Source organism: Teleopsis dalmanni, chromosome 2 (assembly GCF_002237135.1).
Source record: "Teleopsis dalmanni isolate 2A chromosome 2, ASM223713v2, whole genome shotgun sequence".
Classification (NCBI taxonomy): Eukaryota; Metazoa; Arthropoda; class Insecta; order Diptera; family Diopsidae; genus Teleopsis; species Teleopsis dalmanni.
In genome coordinates this window covers 105,148,874-105,167,299 of record NC_051847.1, presented here as the reverse complement: position 1 = coordinate 105,167,299, position 18,426 = coordinate 105,148,874, and the positions used below count along the sequence as shown (strand labels likewise).

General features: G+C 31.1%; 1 protein-coding gene across 3 annotated transcripts in view; it reads left to right on the top strand.

Annotated features, from left to right (window-relative positions):
- The window catches only part of LOC119675082 (zinc finger protein 2), a 92,093-nt gene that overhangs the window by 64,789 nt on the left and 8,878 nt on the right, over positions 1–18,426 (top strand). For all 3 annotated transcript variants that reach the window (XM_038086269.1, XM_038086268.1, XM_038086270.1), the window contains exons 6-10: positions 135–1,883; positions 13,629–15,158; positions 15,305–15,987; positions 16,134–16,274; positions 16,334–17,413. In XM_038086269.1, coding sequence (XP_037942197.1) covers positions 135–1,883; positions 13,629–15,158; positions 15,305–15,987; positions 16,134–16,274; positions 16,334–17,413 — 5,183 coding nt within the window. The remainder of the gene's footprint in view (positions 1–134; positions 1,884–13,628; positions 15,159–15,304; positions 15,988–16,133; positions 16,275–16,333; positions 17,414–18,426) is intronic.

The following is an 18,426-nucleotide window of genomic DNA, read 5'->3' as shown; positions in this document are numbered from 1 at the left end:
TGAGCATTTTTTTGCGAAAAACTTTCTATATGTATCTATTAGAGAAATATCAAAATAGTGTCTATGTACATCTGAAAACATAATTTTAATAAAAACAAATTGTAATTTTTATTTTTTGTGTCACAAAATTGTAGGGCAGCAACATCCTCGTTTAGCGCGTGGTGAGTCGTACTCATGTGGATATAAACCTTATCGCTGTGAGATATGTAATTATTCCACAACTACTAAAGGAAACCTCTCTATTCACATGCAATCTGACAAACATTTGAATAACATGCAAGAACTAAATAATTCTCAAAGTATGGTAGCAGCAGCCGCAGCGGCGGCAGCTGTAGCTGCAGTCGGTAGCAGCAAAATTGAGGGGCCACCTAAAAGTCTAATCATCAGTAACACCTCCCAATCTCACCAGAAAACACAACAACAGCAACAGCAGCAGCAACAACAACAATCTCAGCAATTACAAACGACCGTTAATAATGTAGCTCATACTTTGTCAACAAATAGTACAAGCACATCATCCTCAGTTGGTAATAAGACGAAGCCTGCTTTTCGTTGTGATATTTGTAATTATGAAACATCTGTTGCTCGCAATTTACGAATACATATGACAAGTGAAAAACACACTCATAATATGGCCGTTCTACAGAACAATATAAAGCATATACAAGCTTTGAACTTTCTGCAACAAAGGCATCAACAAGCGACGGCAGTTGTTGCTGCGGCCTCTGCACAGCAGCACCAACAGATTTCTAACAACTTGGCTAATATTCCAGTTACATTCCCATCAAATAATAATTTTCTTCCAGAAGTCGCACTAGCTGATCTCGCTTATAATCAAGCTTTAATGATACAATTACTGCAACATAACTCAGCATCTTCAACACAACAACAACAAATCAAATCTCATATAAAAACTTCAACCCCTTCCCCTACATCCTCATCCGGCCAACAACAAACACAAATGCAGCCACAATGCTCACCAAATGCGAAATCCCCCTCATTGCTTTTTTCCGATACGCAAAGTATTGATTTTTGTTTGTCTTCCACGGCCGCAGCTTCAGGAGAAATAAGCGATGCCATCGAACCGCCCATAAAACCTGATCCATGTCCAAGTACTCTTTACAGCTGTATTGTCTGTGCTAACTTCAATTCAAACAGTTTAGATGAACTTAATCAGCATCTACTTATCGATCGATCGCGTCAGTATGCAATCGGCAGTGGTAGTGCTGTCAGTAATAGCACAGATATTATGTTAATCCTAAACAACAACTATATTTGCCGCTTATGCAATTACAAGACAAATCTCAAAGCTAACTTTCAATTGCACAGTAAGACAGATAAGCACCTGCAAAAATTAAATTTTGTCAATCACATTCGGGAGGGCGGTCCACAAAACGAATACAAATTAAAGTATCACCAACAAATTTCGGCTGTTCAGCTAAAATGCAATTGCTGCGACTTTTACACGAATTCCATTCAAAAGCTATCCCTACATACACAGCATATGCGACATGACACAATGCGAATGATATTTCAGCATTTGTTAGCATTAATACAACAAAACAATGATGCCGAACATAAATCATTAACAACAACTGAAAATAGCAACAATGCTACAGACAACACAAACAATACAAATGTAGGCACTTTTACGGAGCCAGTTTGTCTGCCAGAGAACAGTTTTCAACTAAAAAACAGTAAGAAGGCATTGCTGTGTCAGCTCTGCATCTTTACCTCACAGAATATACTTGATATGGTGCAGCACATAAAGAGTTTACGCCACTTACAGATAGAGCAATTTATATGCCTACAAAGGCGCAGCGAGCAGCTCGAAACACCCAGCATACAAGAAGTTTTCAAAATCTGTGACTACCCAGTGGAAGGTAAGTGTTTAATATAAGAAATTCCGAATGAAATATGTTTAATATTATATTAGAAAGTACTTTATTACTAAATTAATTTTGATATGTATATATATATATATATATATACTTTATAAATCAATTTTTTTACGAATCCAAATATGTTTACTGCATTCTACTTAACTATAAATTTAAACGCATTAAAATTCTTATGCTGTGAATTTAGTACGCTATACAAGATGGTTAATTGTATTATCTTACATTAATTAGTTTACAACATTATTAAAAGAATCATATAATTCAAAACAATATCGCCGGTACTGTATTGTATATTGAGACATTCATTGCTTCATCTGTTATATGACAAGTAGCAATGAATTTGCTACTTATCTTATATATATAAGATAAATTTTTTAGTGTTATAGCTTTTGTTTAAAGCTAACCATCAAACCATTGCGCCATTTCCTATAGCTGATGTTTCTATCTTAATCAGACCTCTCTGTATAATACAGCTTACTCGTCTTATGATAAGGAACATTGTCATTCAATCTGACATTCAATCTGATATTCAATCTGGTTTAAGAAGGCTAACATTAAGGTGCCAACAAAAATATTCGTTGCGTTTCTAGTTCGTACAGTGTATTGCATTATACTGCATCAATGAACACACTACTGCTTTTTATTAAGCAACGATTATTTGAAGATGATATATTTGATTTTTAAATGATTTCTTTTTACAATATAAGCCTCAGAATTGCACCCTTCAAAATTTCTTATGCAAGTGACCTTGTCAGAAAACATAAATGTATTATTTATTTTATTACAAATAGAGTCATACAGCGAACACATAAAGTTTTGATAAAATAAATTTCACATTTCCCGAAAACAGTGCCTCTAAAAATAGAATATAGAATATAGATTATAAAATTATATGCATATGTATGTATTTTTTATTGTCACATAAATTCAAACCATTTATGAAGATTGGAGAAATTTAGTTCCTGTTTTTTAACTGTTATATTGAATGGTACAAAATACGCTTTTAAAAGTGTGTATACTACAAATGACATTCTGTTATGTTATAAATTAATTTCATAATATTTTCCTTGCAAATCCTTTCTCCAATGCTTAATACACAGAACTATAAGCAAAACTTAACGCAAGTAATGCTTTAACACATCATTATATGTAGCATGATATAGATAATAACAGCACTGTAATTCTTTTGGTGCTGTTTGAAAAGGCTCATTGCCTTCTGAAGAGCAAAACAGTGCACTGCATTAAACTGTGCGAATAGTGCGTTTATTGTGCTTCGTTTGCACACATGATTCGCAAGTATGCAGTATGTTTCATGCTGGGTTTTGAATGCATTCATCCCGATCTCTGATACACACCCATTTTATCTGGTATGTTAAAAATATTATCCACTTACTGTGTACACAACTGTGATGCTATCACCCCGCCCTTTCGTCTCCCTTTACTAATGTGCTTAGTTGCATAAAGATTATATAAAGTAGTTTTAAATGAAAATTCAAACCAATAGTTTTGTTATAATAGTAGATCTAAGTTTTTTTTACTTTTTCCCGCACTTCAGAATCATATTTCAATTCATCATATGCGATAAAATATACATATGCATATATTAATTTCAATTGTTTTGATCAAACGTTTCATTGTTGTCTCTTATTTTATGGGAAAACAAATCCTAAGATTTTTAAAAATTTTATCAAGACATCCATACATACATAGTTTCAACTACTAAAAACAATTTCTTGCACTGCCAAAAATATATACATATGTACATATATATATATTTTTGGTAATTCATGATTCGTTCGTTTTCATTTTGCATACTTTAAGGCAGGGCTGTCCAGAGCTCGGCCCGCGACATGATATAAATCTGCTACAATTACACAAATTTTCCCCTGGTGTACTGGTAAAACTACATTATTTTATTTTTATGGTATAATAAATAAATGAATTTAAATTGATAAATTAATAAAACTAAATTCAACATTATAACCGTGTTTTTATTTCTGTCGAAAAGAACTATGAATGAACAACTATGTATTTGTTTCTGCGGCCCACGAATCTGTATAGTGATTTATATTAGCCCGCGATCGCATCTAGTCTGGACAGCCCTGCTTTAAGGGATAGTCTAAACTGTGTTAATTAATATAACGAGTATTACACATATACATACATATGTATATTTTTTTAAATATTTTTTCTAGAAAAAATATATCAAAAATTAAAAACAATTTATGTATATACTGAAATAATTTAATATCTGGTATTTAATGATAAATTTTGAATAGTTAACTAAAATGGTTTGAATTTTTTATTATCTAACTTGTCTAGGAGTTATTAGGTATGGTTAAAGTGGGTAATTAAAAATTATATGTAAATCCATCCAATCAGTAACATTTCTTTTTGAAAAAGCAGTTAGTCTTTTACCAAAAAAAATATATATTATAACTAAAAAAAGATTTCACCCAATACCTTGTTTTCAAATATATATATAGGCTACAAATTAACGAAAAAGATATATATGGTACATATATTACTAACATCTCTTGTAGAAAGTTTAAGAAAGAAGCATTCGTTTCATCGTTAGAGGATAAACCGAATTAAAAACTGCTATTAAATAGAACTCATAAAGTAAGGCCTAAGTCAAAAACAAGAATTGGCGGTGCATTGCAACGATGTGACGCTAATAAGTAACGCAAAACGCAGAGATACTAACTGAAATTAAAATTAAAAAGGAAGCGTAGAGTGAATATTTTATTGAAGGTTATGAATGAAAAAACATACCAGAAGAGCAATCACCCCAAAATTTAAAAGGCAAAAATTAAAATCTTATGCATGAATATCTGTTCTTTTGTGTTGAATTATAATGCACTTTTGTTATTGTTATTCTTGCCATTTCTCAATTTTATTTTTCTTCTTCTTTTTGTTAATTTTGCTCATCTCTTTTAATATCAATTCAGAACTCCATATTAACTTTAAGGTCAGAGCCAGATGCTGCTGAACTGATTTATGTATTTCATCGTTTTATCTCAAAATAAAGCATTATTGTCGTGTTTTCTACCGCCGAGAAATTCTACCTTTAACTACTTGGCATTGTTTTCAGTTGCACATTTGTTATATTATTAAAAGTGATATTTATACTTCTCCATTCTCTCCTACACCATACCGAATAAGAACGTACTTTTTCAGACACATTTATTCGTTTACGACAGTAGAGAATACAAAGGCGACCAGTAAACATCATCAAACCTCTCCCACAAGCTACGCTATCATTAATACAAATTTCTTGCGGATTAGCCAATATAAAAACAGACAAAGGCAAAAATGCACGTAAGAAATACCGAAAACAATGGTGCGGTGTTGGCTATTCCTTTGATATTTATAAGGGTATGCGAGCCATGTAGTAAGTACAATTTAAGAAGACCCTGTGCTCCTATTTAACAATTAATTTTATCCACTTAATTATTGAGCTATATTTAGAAACTTAACTTAATTTAATTGCTTTGATTTAGCTGATCTAACAGCTGAAATAATAGCGTTTTGCGATTTTTCCATTTGAGTTCATAAGGGAAGAAATAAACTAAAGTGATTTTCTCGTATTTTGTCACTTATGAATACTTTACTATAGTTTCACTAAGGACTTCTCTAATAGAAAATTTTTAATATATGCATATATATACATATGTTATATGTATGTATATATTTTACTGTTTAACTTGGACATTTGAAAATTTGGAAGTTAAGACTCTAAACTGAAAACACAAAATTATGATAGATGTATCACCACGGAAGATAGTATGTTAAACTGGTGTTTATACTTGAAAAGTCATTGTACTATTAGAATTGATTTAATAATATGTAACGGGCAGAACACAAAAATTTTTGTATTTTGTGTTTTTGTGCTGTTGTGTTGTTGTGTTTTTGTGTTTTTGCTCACCCAAAGCAACAGAATAACAAACTCCAACATAACGTTTCGTTTTGTAAAAGGAATTTCTGCAAATCAATATGCTACAACAAATTTCAACAAACAGACAACGTAGTCTTCGTCGTCGTTGTTGTCGTCGTCGTCGTCATCGTCGTCGTCGCCGTCACGGTCGTCATAAAAACGGTCGATCGCCTGATTGTCTGATTGTGGTTACATTTGGTCGGTGGCGGATGCGGGAAGATTGGTAAGCTTTTGCAACTATATTTGCGTAGTTTATATTGGCGTAGAGTATGTAAAATGTGTTGAACGGAATTTTAGTTCACCAATTCGTCTGGCTTGGCAGTCTAGTTTTATAATAAAAAAATGAGGAATGAAAACAAAAACAGAGATGAAATGCAATAAAATGAAATAAATAAGAAAAATAAGAACAAAACCGATAACCATGATAAAAAATAAAGTTCAATCGCTTTGTGCACTTCATGATGATTATTTAGAATATAGAGACCAAGAAGTGGTTTCAGATTAGTTTATGTTGGTATAAATTTCCATATTCTGAAACGTTTTTTGGATAGTTGTGGAATTATAGAACTTACATACATATGTAGATAGATATAATCACTCGACGATTGAACAAAACTTGGTAATTTGTATAACATATTATTCGAAATAATGTTAACTTCTTTTACAGATTATTAATTTTCACTATAACAAATTATCTGTTTAACTAACTGAAGTATAATTTTATATTAAAATTATAAAGCTTTGAAAACCTATTTTTGGCTATCAGATTTAAAGTAGCCTTTATTAAAGAGCTGCAATTATGCTAATTATCTAAGTGTAAAACTAAAAGGGTTATAAGGGAATCAGGTATAAGTTCACATTAAATAACTAATACAAGTTCAATTGTGTATTATTTTTTTAAAGTTGAAGAAATACATAAAGTTGATTCGAATTTAAAGTCGATTTTGTTAGTAGCTCTCAATTGTCTTATTCTACTATTTAAATGAATGGGTATATTCTATAGATCTTGCCAATACTAAAATTTCTGGCCAATAACTCTAACAGATATTATTACGGGATTGTAAAATTCTTATTTTAAAGCCACAAAAATTTCTCATGTACAATTCGTATCTAAAGTAATTAACAACTTCGCAAAATTAAAAAAATTCGTTCTGATTATTTAGTTTGAACAACAAAAGTAAAATATTACAATAATATATCGATCAACTGGTTTTTATCTGTGTCGGTATTCAAAAACGACCATTCAAAAATGACCAGTTTTCATAAGGCTTATCTTACAAATTTTACATATAATTTACGTAAAAAATTAAAAGACCAATATGGGCAACCTTTTATCCACATATTTTCAAACTCCATATTCTTCATTTCTTTTTCAAAACAATTGATTATTATGTAAATTTAACAATCAATACAGACCAAATTACATGGTCATTTTCAGAAAAAATACGGTTATATTAATTCTCCAGTCAAAATGTTATAGTTCGGAGATATGGCATTAGTAATATTTGCAGCTGTACATTTCGCTGATGTCTAGGTCTTAGCACATTTGTTGTAAATCCAATTTCTTTAAATTTGTACAAATTTTTGCCTATATAGTGTTTAGACCGCGAATATATCGATCATAATCGTAATACACCACTATATTTTTAGTAAGTTTTCAAATTTTTACGTGTTAGCGATTGTTTAATGATTTGTACTGTAAAATAGAAAACCTTAAACGAAGCATATGAAATATATCACTAAAAGCGAAAAACGAATTTATTAAATACAAAAACAAATTTTTACGTTTATAAATAAAAACCCTTTTTTGAAGCTTTAACTTTAATGCACTAAAGTTTTACCGACTGAAGAAAAACGTCCATATAATGTCTATATAAACGGAAGCCAAACTGTACGGTACTGAACCAAACAAAACGATATATGTATGTAACTTTTGACTTCCATTCCGGTTAAAAAGTGGCTTTTATTGGTTTTCACACTTCTAGTTCGATTTCTTGATATATGCAAAAGGATAATCTGTTTCAAACATTGATTATTGTACGTATTAATACCGAAGAAAGGATAAAATATTTTAAGACTTTATTTTAATATCAATATTCAGACCCTTTTATTCATTTGAAGCAATTTTAAATCAACAATGGAATCTATTTGAAACCGTGCCTATATTTTGCGAAATTTTTTATCCGTTCTACATTTTTAATCATTTCCATCTCATAACTGCATCATTACATTTAATGATATAATTTTATGTAGTTATTTTAAAGATATCAATTAAAATTTACTAAAATGGAAATACGAGAACAGTGCGAAACAGTGCTTGAAACCAAGCTTAGCAGAAATAGATATGAATTAATTACATATGAACATACATACATATATATATGTGTATATATATTATATATCCTCATTGTACATTGTAAAAATATATTATTTAGCTACATTGAAGCTAGCGTAACAGCATCTTTGATTTTTATTCGTACGAATTAGCCGCAACAATGCAAAAATAGACAAATAAAATCCATAAACATATGAAAGTCGTAATGGTTCTACCAATTTAAATTTGCTTAACTTCCCACGTTGTTATACATGATTAAGGTGTAATAATGTTTTAGATTACACGTCCCTAACTTGGCTCTGCACAATTTTAAATTAAATACAACTATACAAAACTGAGAAGAACGCAACAATTTCGTTCTTCAGCAGGCTCCATTTCCTTTTTTTTTAAATCATCATTAAACTTCAAGTCCAAGTTCTTTCTTTATGTTTTGTTATTTATTTTAACTTTTTTTCCATACGATTTGTACCTTTCCAGATTTATTCGTTGACCCTAAAGGAAATTATTACAAATTATTTAAGAATGCAAAACGATTATGTGCATCCATCGAATTTGCAATTAGTGAAGTACACACTCTAGTACCGAAACGTATTAAAGCACCACGAAAAAACGTAGAAGAGAAACCGAAGTAAGAGTAAATATACGTTTATTGCCCGCCAAATATCTTATACCCTACACTTCTGCCAAGAAGTATAATATGTTGTTTAGTTGGTAACGGAATTAAAACACATTTTTATAATTGGGCCTTAAACTGTTCTTCTTATACATATATAAGATATACATATAATGTTCATTGTGGAAATTTCTTTGATATAAGGATCCTTCGAGACAATACTTATTTCGACCATAAATGCATTAGAATTTAGTTTAATATATAGACGATATATATGCACACATGTATATGCATCTTAAATTTTGTTGTGCGTGTTATGATATTCTTTTGTAGCTCAAAGTCTGGTCAAATTGGCAGACACAATCGTGCTACAGTGTATTGTACAGAGCTGGGGGCGGCTGTAGCATAAGCCGAAGCACTGATGCTGCCAGTATAAATGTATTCGCATCCATGATTATTGCTCATGCATATTCTTACATATACCTCATTTCGTTAAAGATTATCTTTTTATTTTGTTTACTTCTAGATATATATTTTTGTTTTTGTGTCTAAATTGCGTCTTCATAACTTCTGCATGGGTTTCGTTCGTAGCAATCAGACAATATGGAAATTGCTTTAAAATTGGTAATGGAATTTTTTGGTCATTTCTTCTCTTTAGCTACAAGTATTGTTTTCGTTATTATCAATATTATTGATTATCCCAGAGGCTTAAGTACTTTGTATGTAATCATGGTATGCATTTTGAATATATCTTCCTTATGTATTTCAATCTTTTTGTTCCATTTTCCTTTAATCCTTTTCGAAATAAAAAAGTTAAATTATATAAAAAATGTATGTACATATGTATATATTTGCATAAGAGTATGTATACATATACAGTAAAATAGTTATTTTTATTATTAAGGTTTTCAATTCGTTAGGTAGCATTCTGTGTACTAGGATAATATAATGAATGTGAGCTTAGATGGTTTTATTATACATATTTTAATACGTACTTATCTCTATGTGTATTTTGACTACAGGGCTGTCATTATACTTCTATGCATAGTTAATTTAATGATTTCTAGTCATTAATTTAATTGTGATATACATATATAAGTACATATTTTTTAATACATACATAGAAATATAGAAATATTTAAAATTATAATTATATATTGTATATCATATCTGTTCTGAAGCTGTCTTGTAAAGGAACTTTAACATGTATGTATATATGTTATGTATGTAAAATCTTAACTGAATTCATTCTTACATGTTTTAGTGTATGTACATGCATATATGTATATATATATATGAGTAAAGTTCGAATCTTTTTTATTTCATCTGCATCTGCATCTGCTTTTATACAATGCAGCATTGTATACCAGGTGTTCAATAGCTAAACAAAATCGCAACTCAAAAGCTACTTATCAAAGCATAGGAAAAGTAAAAAAGATAGGCGCCCTGAGGATAAGCTAAAAATTTTTTTCACCACCACTTTTGTTCAGCACAGTTTAAAGTTTTATACAGCCCATGGTAATTATTTGCGATATTTTTGTTGTATTGTTAAATTATCTTTCTACACACTTTTACTAAGTTGGATTTTATGCAGAGCTCAATTTAATTAAAAATAACTACAGCGTTTCGGCGTAATTCCAAGTTTTGTTTTATAACATACATACTTATAAATTCTTAGTATCGATTATTGCAATTACCATTAAATGTTTAATGAGTTTAAATATTTAAATAAAATATTTTTCAAATTATTATTATCAGTGAACTCCTGTTATCAATTTTAAATAAAAACTTAGTGATTAGTTTTTAATAATTAATTATATATTGTATTTATAATCCTATATTTTTTAAAAACTTGTCTGCTTGTTTTGGATATGAGACAACAATGTTAATATAACTTACATACGTACATATATGCTAGCATATGCAAATAAACTGAACATAAATGTGAATAGAATAAAAGTACTATTCTTATGTTATATTATATACTACTATCACTCGTATATATGTTTGTATATATTGAATTAATTATAATACTTGAAAAGTAAAATAGAAAATTATGACTTTAATATGTTTTGATTATCAATTTATATTTTTTTTTATATGAACATACATATGTATGTATATGTATGTACCATACATACTTAATTTTAAAAATAATATTTTTAATCCTAAATTCTAAAAGTCATGTAGTTTGTTTTTTTATTTAAAATTATCTTAAATTTAAGTTTAAAGTTTCAATACAATTCGAATTTTGATTTTTGGTTTTGAAAAATTTTGGTTGCAATTTTACAAATGTTTAGCTTTTGCTTTTACTTTTTATTTTTAAAATGCAACGTTTTATATTTATATGCTATAATATATTTTTATAAGATATAGTCAATTCGATGTTGTTGTTGTTGTAACCCGCTAAGATCTGCTCCTGTAGTCCCTTTGGGGGATGCTAAACTGAGCTTTAGCCGTTCTTGGAACCTGTCGTGTTGAAGTCTGCTTGGAAATACGCAGTTATTTAAAATATTCCTACCTAGTATAAACATTTAGATAATTCGTTAAATATTCAGAGTAAATGAATGCTTTTAGGTATTTTCTTTATATATTTATGTCCAGAAATATAATTTTCTTTGTGATATATAAAGATAGTACTTCAATTATTGATCAGTTATTTAAGACAGAAATAAAAATTGTTTCGAAGTAAAGAAATAAAAGAAACTGTTCAGTACAATCGAATAATCATAGTATGCATTCGTTTTGAACATTTTAACTGCAGATATGTACACTACTTGTGCACAGAGATTGTCAGGAATGCATTAAACGCAAGTAATGTGTGCACGAGAGAACTGCAACGAGTCATAATTTTAATGCTCAGAGTCACAGTTGCCACTTATGGTACTTTAGTACCAAAATTGGTACTTTTTTTTCCGTTTGGTACTCTGGTACTCATGTTCAAAAAATGGTACATTTTCGGCGACCCAACTTTATTGTGGATATTTTCAATTAATTTTTTTTATAAATGTAACTTGTATTTTATACTTTTTATACATTTTATATAAATTGTATTTTCTTATAAAAAGACAATAGAAAATTTTTGGACCTTTTTTTACAGAAATGGTACCTTTTTAAACCAATTTTGGTACAGAAAAAAATTTTCAAGTGGCAACCGTGCTCAGAGTACACTCATAAAAAACCAAATCTAACTGCATAAAAATGTTTTTCTCATTCACTACTTATTCGTACGATTCACATTCACATTCGGCACAGAAATGATTTATAAATATATTCGTTAACGAATGCCGGTGCTAATGAATTAGCCTCACAAGAATGCGTACACATTTCTAAGTAGAGTAGCATAAATGGCAAATGATTCATGAATCATAGCATATACTCAAATGAGTTTGAATAATCTTATCGAAAATGAATAATTCGATCAGTAGCATTCGTAAAAATTTTGTGTGAGCGCTGTTGTTTGCTAAGCAAAAAATTTATTTCTTTTCAGTTTTATGCTTTTGTTGTGTGTTGTTGTTGTTCGCATTGTAAATGCATGTGTTTTGTTTGTTTAAATAAAATTAGGGGTTGTTTTAGTAGTAAATTATATGGACGGTAAACAAGCAAATTTTTTTTCGACTGTGACTTAATACTCATGAATGATTTTGTGTCGAATATCGGTGTTTATGAGTATCATATGAGCAGAGTATAAATCATTATATATGTGACTTAATACTCATGAATGATTTTGTGTCGAATATTGGTGTTTATGAGTATCATATGAGCAGAGTATAAATCATTATATATGTTCTTACAGCTATATGTATGAATCAGGTGGAGTCGAATAAACGAAAAAGAGAATCAGAATGCATATAAATGAAATACAGTTAATCAAGTATGATTCAAGTGTTGAGTACCCATTGCAGTTCTCTGGTGTACACGCTCAGCCGAATACACAGGAAACGAAACAATGAACTGTTCTTTCTGTTTGTTGCAGTTGTTTGCATTGCTTCATAAAAGGCAACGAGCCTTTTTGAACAACAGCAAATTGTTTTCATTGCCAGTTTGTACTATGAGCTATGAGCTGCTGAAAATAATGAAAGGAAATTTTTGATTTCTCATTTAGAAGCTCTTTAAGTACGAGAAAGCAGAAGAAAGTTTTAAGATTTGTGATAGATTTTTTATTTGTTTCCTTTCTTTTCATTTGCGTAATGGTGCTACATTTAAAAGAATAGAAGCGAGTTGTTCTTCCATACAACAAATGTAAAGAAAGGAGAGAGTATGTTTATGCAATATGTTTGCAATATGTTTAATGATATTGCCGTGTGTTAATTGCGTTTTGTAGATCCCACGTTGCACTCTTACTACATTTCTCAGTTATCGAGTTCTTTACTCGTAATTGTAAATACTCGTAAAATGTTTTCTTATTAATATACTTCTCTCAAACTGTTATGACCATTAAATGAACTAGAATACTTTTAAACGCCGATTTAAGTTGTCTTTCGACAACTTCCTTAAATTTTGCCGGCCGAATGGCGTATAAGTTGACCATAATTCTAATTTGTAGTCAAGTGTGTAATAAAGTGAATGACTTAGAAATCATGCAACTACAAAGTAAAGCAATTAATTAAGGATATCGAAATTAAACTACATGTAACATGTAAGAAAGCAACTTATCAATTTTCCTCTTTTGACGCTTTTCAGACATAAAAATTCATCAAACTATATTTAGTTATACTTAATACGATATTCTGGTATTGCAATTTTTATATTATAAGTTGTTTTTGGTTTTCTAAAATATATAATTTCTCAAATTAAAATTGTGTATTATTTTTGAAACAACTTTTTTATACACTTTTACAGATTCGTTTAAATCTGAACAAATAACTCCAGAATCAAATTTAACAAATGCAATAGTTCATCATAATCGGTACATAAATGAGGACTCTAATAATGAACATGAAACGAGAGACATCACCGACAATAATAGATCATCACCTACATCCACAAATTCTTCAATAATCTCATGTAATAATAGTGCCATTAAAAAGGCGAGAAGCGTGACTACTGGAAGCGATATGAATGATAATATATCTGATTCAAATTTAACGCATATACCAACTGTTATTTTTAAATGCAGTAACTGTAATCACTTTGCTCAAAATAAAGAGGATATGGAGTCTCATATTGACTTGCAGCACCCAAATTTTGATCAAGAGTATGAAAGTATACCAACTAATGCAGCAGCAGTTCATGCATTTCAAGCGGCGGTAGCTGCAGCAACAGCAGCAGCCGCTGTTGCATCTGCTGCTTCCACAATAAAAGAAGTGATGCCTAAATTAAAGAATGATGGAGAAGATGATTGTCCCATTGAAATCAAAAGAGAACGCTTAGAAATAAGCAAAGATAAACAGCAGTCAGAAACAAACAGAATGGAAACGCTTGCAATAGACCAAACTGTCGAGGATGATGATATAAATGCAAATTTGCAAAAGCAATTACAAGAATTACATAAGCAGTCAAAATTACAAGAATCTAAAACCGGCAGCATTCAAAGAGAAAGCTTTGACGAAATTTCAAGTGTTCAATGTCCATTATGCCAAGAAAGCTTTTCCAAACAATCAAATTTCGAATTACATCTTATGCACATACATAGTGTAAATCGTGATGGATTAGCACGTTTGCTGAAGCTAGTCGATACCAGTATTTGGCAGCAATTGTCCAAAAACAGCGCAACTTTGACTGCAGCTGATAACGCTACTGAAATAAAGTCTCCCAAAGTTGAGCACTCTTCTACAAGTACAATCGAATATCATGATTCTAGAAAAACTCTTATAAATACTGGTAATGAAACAGTTAGTAATGACTTTTACTGTAGTCAATGCGACTCCAGTTTCAAGCAGGAGCAACAACTTTTACAGCATGCCCAAAAATTGCAGCACTATAACATTCAGCAAGGTAGCTATCTGTGTCTAGCAGCCAATAATAATAGCCGTCCATGTCAATTACTTTTTAATTCTCCGTTAACAATGATTTCTCATTATAACGATGTTCATATGAGTTCCGTTATATCAGAGCGCCATGTCTATAAATATCGTTGTAAACAGTGCTCGCTCGCATTTAAAACACAGGAAAAACTTACAACCCACACCCTTTATCATACAATGCGCGACGCCACTAAATGTGCGCTATGTCACCGTAATTTTCGTAGCACTCAGGCTCTTCAAAAACACATGGAACAATTACATCCACATGAAGTCGAATCAAGTGTTGGAATTGAGGATAACAGTTCACAAATACAAAACTCTCTGTCAAATGAATTATGTATTAGCCTGTTGCAAAAACAAAAACATGAAACTAGTACTGATAATGTAGTAAAATCAAATGAAACAGGTGAGTGCTAAGTTTTTATATTTCATTATAATAATCTGTGCAGTCATACCGTAGTTGAAACCGTTCAATATTGTTACGTATGTCCTGATTTAAGAAACAATCAACATTTTGAAATACTTCAATCAATTATAATCTATTCATTTTAGGGGAAAGTGTAAATGTATCTACAATTTCTTCATCGCCTGATGTTTCTTTAGTCAGTTCAGAGCAACACCTAATAAAGGAATCAAAAACTACGGCTCAGCAATTGAGTAACATATATGTACAGCCAACAACACCTGAATTAATAAAGCAACAAGATCAGCAAAAACCCAATTCAGCTACTGCTTTATTTAAACAACAACACAACGAGTCTGAACAGAGTTCATTTTCAACTGGCGATATATTACAGCAGTTACAAATGCAACCGTCGGCACTTACACAAAAATATGAGCAGCAAACTCAACAAGGGATGTCTGCGCAAATGTCAACTACACAAAATCTACAGTCAATTCAAAATATACAACAGCTCCAACATCAGTTGCCACAAATAGCAGCAGCAGCCACAGCTTCAGGTTTACCATTTAATCCTATTGATATGTTGAATTTCATGCAGTTTCATCACCTCATGTCATTAAATTTCATGAATTTGGCTCCGCCACTAATTTACGACAGCAGCTGTACTACAACAGGAAATACTGCGAATCCAAATTCAACTGTTCCAATAAATAATAATCCTTCGGTAACGAATGCAGCCACTTCCCAAACAGCTATGACGACTACCTCCCCAACAGTCGACGTTGGTAGTCATTTATTACAACAGCAAAATTCTCCAGTTTCTATGACACAGGTAATTTTGTTTTATTTTCAAATCATTTAAATTCGCGTCACCACTATTACTTTATAACACATTTTCATATACACAAACTCCAATAGTATCATAAATTAATCATTAGAAAATCATTTCTTATTAACATTTATGGTTAATTTGTTTAGTTATCCAATAATCAAAAGCGAGCACGCACACGAATCACCGATGACCAGTTGAAGATATTACGTGCACATTTCGATATTAACAACTCTCCCAGTGAAGAGAGCATAATGGAAATGTCACAAAAAGCAAATTTACCCATGAAAGTAGGTTTAAATTTTAATAAGTCCAATTAAATGCTACTTCTTTTTAAATTTTCTTGTAGGTGGTTAAGCACTGGTTTCGCAATACGCTTTTTAAGGAAAGACAACGTAATAAAGACTCTCCTTATAATTTTAATAATCCACCATCAACAACATTAAATATTGAAGAATACGAACGCACTGGCCAGGCTAAAGTAACTCCATTAACTGAGGGAAGTGTGAGTTTATTATCGACTTCTACAGATCCAAGTACAAATATGATAGCAGCATGCGATCTATCAACTAATGCATCAAATCAAATTGCTACCACTACAGAGCACTCACTTCACGAAAACTCGGAATCGAATATGTGTGATTTTTTAATTGAGCATCTAAAATTTGACCAGAACCACCAACAAGAACTGAAACAATCGCAAAGTGATGGTTTTAGAGGATTGAATACATCAAGTGTTTCAAACGAAATCATTCCTCTGGAAGTGCAAATTAAAACAGAACCAAGTGACGAAGTCGAAAATTATAAAGATTTAAAGTACAAACAACCACAACATATTCAACAACCACAATTATTGACAACAACTTCAGCAATATTTTTAAAGCAACATCAACAACATGTGTCCAATGTAAATGAAAATCATGAAGAGCAAGAGTTTGGATCACAAACCGCTCCAAGCAATATTATGGTTCAGCAACAACAACACACATATTACAATAACTTTGAAACTAAGTCAGAAAGCGGAAGCTCTGACATACATTCGCGACCACAAAGTCCAAACAATGCGTCAACAGCTAACCCATATTCTAACATGAATGATTTGCTAAGCCAACAGTTAGATAACTCACCACTAAATAATATGTCAAATATAGGAAATCTAAGTAAAATGGGACCCCCAAAAAAATTTCAAATAAACAAAACTTTCGACAAAAGTTCGCCATCATCCCAACAGTTTGACAATAATTCAAATTCTTCAAACTCATCTTCAACATCGAGTGGTAAACGTGCGAATCGGACTCGTTTTACAGATTATCAAATAAAAGTTCTGCAAGAGTTTTTTGAAAATAACTCTTATCCGAAAGATAGCGACTTAGAATATTTAAGCAAATTGTTGTTGTTATCGCCACGAGTAATTGTTGTATGGTTTCAGGTAAGTGTATCGAGAACTCACCTTATCTTATTATATAGGATTTTACATAGAAAGTTTTTATTTCTGAGATTAAAGAAGTTTAATTTCCCCCATTTTATATATAACATAGTCTTCTGGAGATAAACAATTTTAACACAGTTAAGTTTATTTCATGTAAACATGTACATTTTATAAATATTATACTACATTTTGTACAAAAACATTTTTCCGAGCAATGTCTTTGTGGACTTCCTCTTTAAAAATAGAATATTCATGAGGTAAGACATGCACATCGTAAGAAGCGACTAAAATGTTTTAGGCATCATCCTGCACTGTTTGGAGTATCACTAGTAATAAGTGAGTTTCAGTTGGTGTACCCGGCTAGAAATGTAAAGCTGCTACCACAGCGGTTGGGACCTACCGCTCCTTCCTTAAAAGGAGCGTTGTGGTGGCTGTGGCTAAAACCCAAATATACATAAGTAGAATAACTTCCATTTACTTTGATTTGAAGTTGCATTTTTAACCGCGTCCTGTAACCCAAAACACAGCTGTGTCAATTGGTATCAACATAATTTCTCGGAATTCCAATAGGGCGTTTATATGCGTATTCTGAAGCTTTATCGATGGTCTGAATCTTTCTCTGGAGGTAATCACGTTTGACAACTGTGGATTTTTTCATTGTAGATTCTGGAGCTATCACTTAACCAGAGTGTTGATTGACTTGCTGCCCATAATATAGTGCTCTGTTCTTGTAGTTTTTATATAGCTTCTCGGTATATACATTTGAAAAACAAGTCAAATAAACAATGACTGATAGCACCTCGAACTTTATCATCCATTACACGACAACAAGTTGAAAATTGTCTTCTGGTTTAAGTTAGCAGATATTTAGAATAAAGTCCATTGTTATCTAAGTCTATAAACCTGTGTTTGCTAAGTTGAATTCGAAGTGTGCCATTGCACCTATAACTGGTTCTGCTTACTCTAGACTCGCTCCTAAGTGCATTTTATGTAGTCTCATTTCTGTACGATTC